The 8972-nt window shown below is 33.9% G+C and overlaps 2 protein-coding genes across 3 annotated transcripts; both read left to right on the forward strand.

Moving 5' to 3' along the window:
* Positions 1-1748: 1748 nt before the first annotated feature.
* On the forward strand, positions 1749-4280 carry LOC144848994 (harmonin-like). The gene is made up of 7 exons (XM_078705946.1): positions 1749-1787; positions 2144-2211; positions 2803-2946; positions 3330-3471; positions 3578-3686; positions 4067-4158; positions 4272-4280. Exons 1-7 carry the CDS (start codon positions 1749-1751, stop codon positions 4278-4280), a joined length of 603 nt encoding a protein of 200 aa, XP_078562072.1.
* A 262-nt stretch (positions 4281-4542) lies between these two features.
* On the forward strand, positions 4543-8463 carry LOC144848544 (harmonin-like). Of its 2 annotated transcripts, none has more exons than XM_078705351.1 (7): positions 4543-4659; positions 5160-5276; positions 5795-5917; positions 6251-6404; positions 6672-6775; positions 6990-7048; positions 7361-8463. In XM_078705351.1, exons 1-7 carry the CDS (start codon positions 4600-4602, stop codon positions 7371-7373), a joined length of 630 nt encoding a protein of 209 aa, XP_078561477.1. In that variant the 5' UTR covers positions 4543-4599; the 3' UTR covers positions 7374-8463. The 2 variants fall into 2 exon arrangements, with proteins under 2 accessions (XP_078561477.1, XP_078561475.1); XM_078705349.1 differs by having other exon boundaries at positions 8122-8463.
* Positions 8464-8972: the final 509 nt, after the last annotated feature.

An 8972-nucleotide genomic window follows, 5' to 3' on the forward strand; every position in this document is an offset into this window, starting at 1 on the left:
TACTTGCATAAAAGTGTCAATAACTTCATGACGAAGAAATTGGTGTTTCACCACCTTTATTTATTCAATCTCTCGTGTATTTAAACGGTCTATTCAAGTTTAATTTTTGTATGTTAAATTTCCTTTTTTACCTTATTTTCTGATTTTTACCACTTTATTCTTGTTTAGACTTTAGACAGTTGCGGATTTACAGATAGAAGGACTACAATCCAACCTTCCGCAAACCTCCTTGCCCTATATATTCTTATTCTTTTAAAAAAAATATTTTATCTTACATCAAGATTAGATTAACTTGATGGAAGGGACATGGGGTACAGGCATAGTCAATCATGTGTTTCCATTAGCACTGAATAGCAATAGCAATGGTTGAAAATTGTAAACTCCTCAGCATGGCATTGACAAGCACTGAAGCAGGACTTAAAATGGGACTAATTAAATAATATTAGTTTTAAATGTTTAAATAGTTCTTAATAATTTAATATTAATTTTTATTTGTATTTTTTTTTATTCAACAACATTGAAGATAAAACTGACACTAACACAATTTATTAATTAAATTAACACAAACATATTAAATATGATGTATAGAACGTTTTTTTTCTCTTTTGTGGCATCTTTTAATTTTTATTCAAATTAACTTCAAAAGATCAATACATTACTTCAAATATGATATCTAATATCATATTCATTGTTATTCTGATTTGTTTCGCCTCATCATATTTTCTTCTTTCTTCTAGGCCTAGGCTTTATATTGTGCAATATAATCAAGAACAATTTTATAACTATAAATATGAAATATAATATAATTTATGAAAAAAGATTTATATATTAATTATTACAGAAAGAAATATAAACGAACCAATTCTACCAAACTATATTTATTAAATACATAGGCTATATATTGACCTAGAGATGGATAGACAATACACATATAGAAGGAGGATGACTCAGCCACGATTTTATGGGCTTCCACAAGCAACTAGTACAGTAGACTACACGACACCGACTACACTACACGGTAGGAAAGGCCTATCAAGGCTAGCTAGTCTAGACTAGCTAGGCCTATCTAGGAGGCCTAGCTCAGGGGCCTAAGACATTAACGTACATACCTGATCAGTTACCACGAAAATCCGTTATTAATATCACAGATAGATAATACACGAAAAGCATTATCAAACTCATGCACATGAAGTAAATACGGGTTGATCTTACTACATGTTTTTATGATTTAAAATCTTTCGTTTACACCGGCCAAATGTTTGTTTACCGTCGCGTCCGTAGTTTTTATCTCAAAATCTCTCATTCTGTATGTCGCCCTCTATATCATACATTTGCGTTGTGTGCGTCAAGGAATTTATGTACATTAAAATTAATTATTAATCTGAAAACGTTGTTTTTTAATGTGACAGCGATTTAGAAAAAATACAATAAGCATTTTTATTAACCTGTATATTTTGAAAGCAATATGTACATTTTACGACACATTACACAACACAATATAAATAGCCATGATCTAGCCACATTGTTGATAACACAATTCACAGTCTAAAGTCCAATAAAGATGTTAATCCAAACACTTAAACATTTTATATATTGTACTTTACCCAGGCAGGTAAACACATTGTTTATCTACCTGGTTAAAGTACACACCATTTAGACTAAACAGACTAATATAATACCACAAAGCCGGTCGTGTAGATAGTTCAGTAATTCAAGCAAACAATACACAATATATTAACAGCATTAAAATGGATAGAAAATCGGCCATGAAAGATTTTCAGATGGCTGTAAGTACCGTATAATTTTGTTTTTACAATTCTAGGGCCTAGAGATTATGTAGTTTTAAATATGATAGCGATTATAACAGAAATCATCAAAGACATAAACTCAATATCTACTAATAGTAAAGTGAACGGTGATGAATTAAGTATGCCTAGCCGCGCCTAAGCCCTACCAAATTTATCTTATATTTCAATTCATCAATGACATGGATGCATTATTAAATCCACGTTCTCTCATTTATGAATGTTAGCACCCTCACTATTATAAAGGGTGCTTGTTTATTGTAAAATAAAATCTTAGCATAGGCCGCTTGGAAAGGACCCAATTAGAACTAAATCAACGAATGTAATGTATTCCGTAGGTACAAATGCTAGTCGGTGAGGGTGAAGATAAGGATAAATTGTACCAGACGATGCGAGACTATCATAGGTAAGCCTATTATGATATAGATATTACTTAACCGTTCCTTATGTAATTTTTGTGATTAGCTATTATGTGAGCAGAATAGCATTATTCAACAAAAACAATAATATATATATCTTTAAGCTTATTTTCTACTAGGCTAGTATACCGGCCAGGTATTCGTGCAAAAATTGCCTGCGCTGATTGGCTGCGCACAAGATTAGTCACAAAAGTAGATGGAAACATGAACACATGCTTAATAGCCAACGCTTTCAATTATAAAATGCGTCTGTGGAAACAGGCTGTAAGGGTCTTTCACATCTGTTCCGGCACGTTTCTTGTCCGGTGTCGGCAAATCGAACGTCCATGTTTCGTTTTCATTGGGCTATGTGCATATCGATTGACGTGTGGCCGCATAGAGAGCGTCTTCTGACCGGAACCGTGCCGGAACAGGTGTGAAAGAACCTTTAACCTAGGGTTAAGCCCTTCCAAATCTTTCCAATATATTGAATATAATTATTATACTTTTAATATAATACTTTCATTAAGTAGGCTTACTTATAACAAATCAATAACTACAGAACTGACTACACTAAATCTAACTTCCGTTTATTTCAGTAATAAAAAATTGAAAGAGTTAATAACGAAGCTGAAAGAAGTGTTATGTACCCCAAAACGACTGGCGGTATTTACTGCAATTAGACCTTTTATACCAGCCGCTCATCAGAAACAGTATGAAGTGCTCTGTCCTTCACAGATAAGGTAACTTAACCCCATCAGTCATCATCACTATCCTATCTATATATAAACCTACTAAACAAAACCATATTGCATTAATCAAGGCAATCTATATTTTAGCAACATCATGCTGAGCTCCGGAGATCAAAGAGTTTATCTGTGGCTGCGACAAGATCAGTTCCACGTCCCCTAAACCTTTTAATTCATTTTCGATTGACAATTGGCTTCATCATAGTTTGGTTGAGAGACACCGCACCGCAGAGAATATGTACATAAGATCCAATTATATCAATAACTGTTCCTATCTTGCCAAGGCGAGCTCAGTGTCATGTTGTTGTTTGCCTTTTGAATCTTTTTGGATAAAGTAATTTTAAAATGTTAAATTATTATATTAATGTTTTATGAAGCAAGGAGATCCGATCAGTCAAACTGGTTGGAAAGGATGGCGAGTCATTGGGATTTCATATTCGAGGAGGAGCTGAATTCGGAGTTGGGATTTACATTTCAGAGGTGCTACCAAAATCACAAGCCGACAGAAAAGGTCTCCGGGTACGTATGTAGGCCTATACATTCTATAAATGATCATACATTGCAGCCTACTTTCACCGAACCCCTATTTCTAACAGCCAACTATTACTTTGTTTTGATTCGCTAGGCTGGTGATGAAGTACTGCGAGTAAATGGCTTCAAACTAAGTCAGGCTACGCACAGCGAAGTAGTAGCATTGATGAAAATGCGAAGGAACATCGTTATTAAAGTTCGCTGTAAGTTACATACTGTTTGCATGAATGAACACACATGAGTGATATTTTAGAGTACATTGAGAATGTTTGAATCCAAAATAGGAACCAAATTTGTGTGACGATATAGAGGGCGCTGTATACATTCTTTTAAAAACGGCGCTTGTGAAACCTTTCGTACACGTATACCTATCTTTGAATAAAAAGATTAAATGAACATTAGGTAATATTTCTTTTTTGGTGTGACTGTTTGTCTGTCGGTTCCATTAAAACATTACCGAAGTAGTCTTCCTTAGATAGACAAAATAAAACTATGATATAATTATGATGGAGACAAAATGTAAGATTGGTCACCATTGTTCAGGTTTCGTTAAATAATGGTTTCTAATCGTTTTCTAAAATAGATGTAGGAATGACGCCAATCAAGAAAGGAGCGACTGATCCAATCACGTGGAAGTTCTTAACTGACGTAGGCTTCGCTGCTACTTCGTTTTTGGTATGTTCTAAGCACTTTAATTATGTTTGTCTTCCGTCCAATGTATTAAATGTTCTATGATTTGCTTCGGGAAATTGGATCTAACCGGTGTATTTATCTTACTCTAAAATTAGTGCTTCTGAACACAAATAAGCTAAACTTATTCGTAGGCCTACTTCCATGAAAAAACATCTGGCTTACAATGGCATAACGTACACTGGTCACCTGCACCCGTAATGAACTCCGAGTACCAATCTGGCTCCGTATTTACGTCACTTAATGCATCATACAATTAATTAATCAAGCATAACATAGTAACTAGCGCCATCACAATAACGTATTCTTTTGCAGGATGACGTGATAGATTCGTTTGAAACCGTAGAAGAAAATTCGGGCAAACGGACAGTAAATATTGATCTGTCAAACGGCGAACGCCTAGGATGTGGCGTTATCAGTAAAGATATGGGGATTTTCGTACAGCGAGTTTCTGCCGACTCGCCGGCAGATAAAGCTGGTATTAAGGTGAATGATCACTGCGCAAAAGGCGTCAAAGAAATATACAACCATTAACAAATTGTTATAGATACCTTTAGTAAAAACAATGTTGTAGGAAATAGTGGTTGGATCTCAATTGAGATACACTAGGTATAAACTAAGGACACTCAGGGAATTTAACGAAAACCGTCCGCCTAGGCATATTAAAATGTAATCACGTGTTTCCATACAGCTATGAAACAATCCTTTAAATCGGGCATTAAGTTTTGAGTATTCCAGCTAACTATTACAAATATAGAAAGAATCAAACACACACACCAACACACCATTCTGGCAGGGTTAAAAATACTAGTATTAAACCGTCAAAAACAGTCAGAGAGAAAAGGCAATTTTTTTGGAAAATACTATTCTTTCGCTGTGCAAGAGAGAGTACTGTACTTGGGAAGTAGGTAGCTATTGCAGTACTAAACAATGTAGCAATGACATTCATTTTCTAAGACAATTTTCGCTTGATATTTGTTTTAAAGCCTGGTGATCAGATATTAGTGGCTAATGGTGTAAATATGAGGAACGTTTCACACGATGAAGCTATTAAAGCCATTAAGTCTAACACCTCTCTTCAGATGCTAGTTCTTCCAAAAGAGGTGAGCTGTGTTTACTTCTTTATTATTTAATTAAAATTAATAGATATATTATAGTTTTTACCATTGTATATAGCACGGTACACGCGTGTAACAATGTGAAAGGCACGAGTGCGAGCCAATACAGTAATATGTGTACTGTATCATGGTAGCTAATTGTAAATTTCAAACTCGAATTTTACTCGAAAATATACGCGAGTATTTTGCATGCTATAGATTTGGTAACGGCACATTTCTTAAATTTTATTTAAATTATTTATTTTTGCATATTTTTCTTTATCGTAGCTAATGACGAGTATAAAATTCGTGCGCGGGTCATGGTAGCTAATTGGAAATTTCAGTACTCGAATTTCACTCGAAAATATACGAGAGGATTTTGCATGCTATAGATGTGTACTGTATCATAGCTAATGTAATTGCAAATTTAAAACTCAAATTTCACTCGAAAATAAATGAGAGTATTTTGAATACTCTCGGTATGTATATTTTTCATCCAAATTGTATTTTTGCATACGTTATAGTCAACGAAGAATGAGACAACTAGAACAAAGTTGGAAGTTCCTAAAGAAGAGAAAAAGTCTGTTACTCCACAAAAACCTACGGACGTACCCAAAGATTGGTGGAAAACCACTCCTGAACAACTGGTAATATATCAATATACGTTATCTATTCTAAGCACAGATAAGTAGTTATTTCTCGAAAAAGTTAGTTTCACAGTTATCGCTAATTTGCTGGTGGTAGGAACCAACTTACCCGGGTAAATAACGGTGTCTACTACAGTGCAATTGTCATATAAACAGAATCATTTCAATGGTTTAATTTTCAGTTAAGTTTGATTTATGTTCACAATTATCACTACGTTGGTGGTAGGAGAAAACTTTAACCGGCTAAATAGCTAAACCTTAACACAGGCTATGGTATGTAAAAACGGTGTAGATTGTCATATAGGTAAACAGATTCATTGACATTGTTTTCAGTTTACTGAGCGTCAGATTGACGGCCGAGAACTGCGGAAAGTTGAACTAAAATGCAAGCAACTAGATTTTGAAATTGAAGGTGGTATCAGCTCTCCACTCTCGGGGGCAATAAAGGTATCGGACGTACAGCCAGGCGGGCAAGCTGAAAAATCAGGTAGGTTGGTTCATAAAGCTTTGTTCTCACAAGGACGCAACGCAACGCAAGAAATCTGACCAATCACAAGCGAGATTATTTGAACTGCAGCTTGTGATTGGTCAATTTGCTTGGGTTGCGGTTACATCCTTGCGTTGCGTCTCTAGTGAGAACCAAGCTTTATCGTTGTTCGACAACTTGTCTGTGATAATTTGTAAAACTTTTTACTAATATATTATCAATTCCACTTTTAAAATAACACTACGATTACATGTTTTGTTGTTTCAGGGAATGTTAAGGTAGGGGATCAGATAATGTTCGTAGATGGAAAATCTTTTATAGACATTTCGTTAAAAGAGGCCGAGACTTTCTTTGAAGATCAAGTAAAGAAGGTAAGTATGAACAGACATTACAGTATTATACCGTTCCGTTCCACTATCGCACCATATTTTCTAATTTACCGCGACGCGCTAGTGACACGTTTGGAATATTGTAAGCATAAAAAATAATTATTCCAAATACACTTAGGCCTACTATTTTTACGATAATAATACGATTATAATAACATCATAAAACAATAATGTTCTAATGTTCATTTTTCTGCAGAACGGAATGATACGAATGATCGTGGCGGTTTCGCATATCAGGAATTTTGACGACAGCGTGTAAGTACTGTTTTCTATACATTTAGAATCAAAAGTGTTTTAATCATTAAAATGTATATTTGTAGTGTATTATATTTCTAGTAGATAAAAGATCTCTATTTAAACTATATCTATAACATTACCTACGAAAACCTAAACAATGAACTTCGTTTTCTGTTATTAATTTGTTTATAATTAATTATTAATTAATGGATGTGATTCGGAAAAATAACGTAAAGAATTAATAGAAATGCCAAAGCAAAACTTTCAAACCAAACAGATATAAAAAAATTGTTTCGTCCCGTAACTTTTCTTTCCTTTCTTCTCTTACAGCACGTTCTTCTAACTAAAATCCTGGTTAGCAGACTTTTCTTTTGCACATTTTCTACTAAATAGAATAGATTCTGCAGTGTTTATTTACTAAACTTATTAAATGAATTAATAACAATCGAACCAACATCGCCATGTGAGTAAATCGGGGCAAATCAACACCGAACTTACAACACGACGTAGTATACAGTAGTTAATATTTGATTTCATGCAAATATGCAAAACATTTCATACTTAGTCTAGTAAATCTGTTTTCTTCCATCTATCACAGTCCAACGTTTAGTTCTGATATAATTTCTGGTATAATTCCATTAATCACTCATATGAATACATTGAATGAATCGTCTATTCTTTGCCACAACCAGTTTGGAATCGACTGATGACGTGATTTTGTGAATATCTCATGAATATTAATGAGCTTCCCTATAAAGCTTTCGCCTAAATTTCATTTTTTTATTTCTGGTTATTACTTCTTCATTCTGACATGTTGACATTGTTATAATCATTTTAATGTAGTAAATAAATGATAAATTAAAAGCAATTTTAAACCCAGAATCCCCCTTTAAATTTGACACTTTTATCCATACAATAAAGCTACTAATTCACAGTATATAATACGAGAAACAGCTCGCTGTTTTATACTTATGCATGCCTGATTATGTAGTATATGTGGGTAAATGAATCATTCACTTTTATCCTTATTGAATAAATATTATACTGTAAAAACAATTACATAATTCCATTGCATTTCATGTCACTACCAGTAAAATACCGCAAGGTCGCGCCAGCTCGTCCGACGTGTTTTACCGCCGCGGATTATCGTCTGATCACCAACAAGAGGTACTGAAATTCACTAAAAGTTTCAACAGCGATACATTGTATTAAATCACATTTTGTTTGAAAGAAGATCAGTGATGACAGACGATTTCTCTTGCAAGTTCAAGCCAAGTTAAAAGACAGTTCAAGTATGCACTTACAAGTATTAACAAGTTGGAAGATATGCTAAACTTATGAAAAGCAAAACTACTGTACTTGATATTATTATGACATGGTCTAAAGCTATGTCTACACTATCAAACTAGTTGGACAAAAAAAGTGAGATGTGCCAAAATATGGTAGTGATATGCCCAAATTTGGTAGTGATATGACATTGTGTCCATTTATGGGCACATCACATTTTGTTGTCACATAAATTTTGATATTGTTGATAGAGCTTAATATATACAATACACAATTACAGTAATTATTTTGATCATGCATAACACCATTATGAAAGCCATTTCATTTATTATGTTAATTTTATAGTGTAATTGGGAATAAAATATCTTGATGAGGATGACTTTTTCAACTGAATAATATTCCTAGATAATTATGAAATAAAAAATAAACATTTTTCACAAAAACAGAACTTGTTATTCATTTTAGAATCTGTTCATTGAACTTGAGAATGACCCCTTGATGGACTTGAGAATGACCTCATGATGGACTTGAGAATGACCCTTGATGGACTTGAGAATGACTCCATGATTGACTTGAGAATGACCCTTGATGGACTTAAGAATGACCATTTGATGGACTTGAGAATGACCCCATGATGTACTTGAGAATGACACCA

Source organism: Antedon bifida, chromosome 7 (genome assembly GCF_963402885.1).
Source record: "Antedon bifida chromosome 7, ecAntBifi1.1, whole genome shotgun sequence".
In the NCBI taxonomy this organism is placed as follows: domain Eukaryota; kingdom Metazoa; phylum Echinodermata; class Crinoidea; order Comatulida; family Antedonidae; genus Antedon; species Antedon bifida.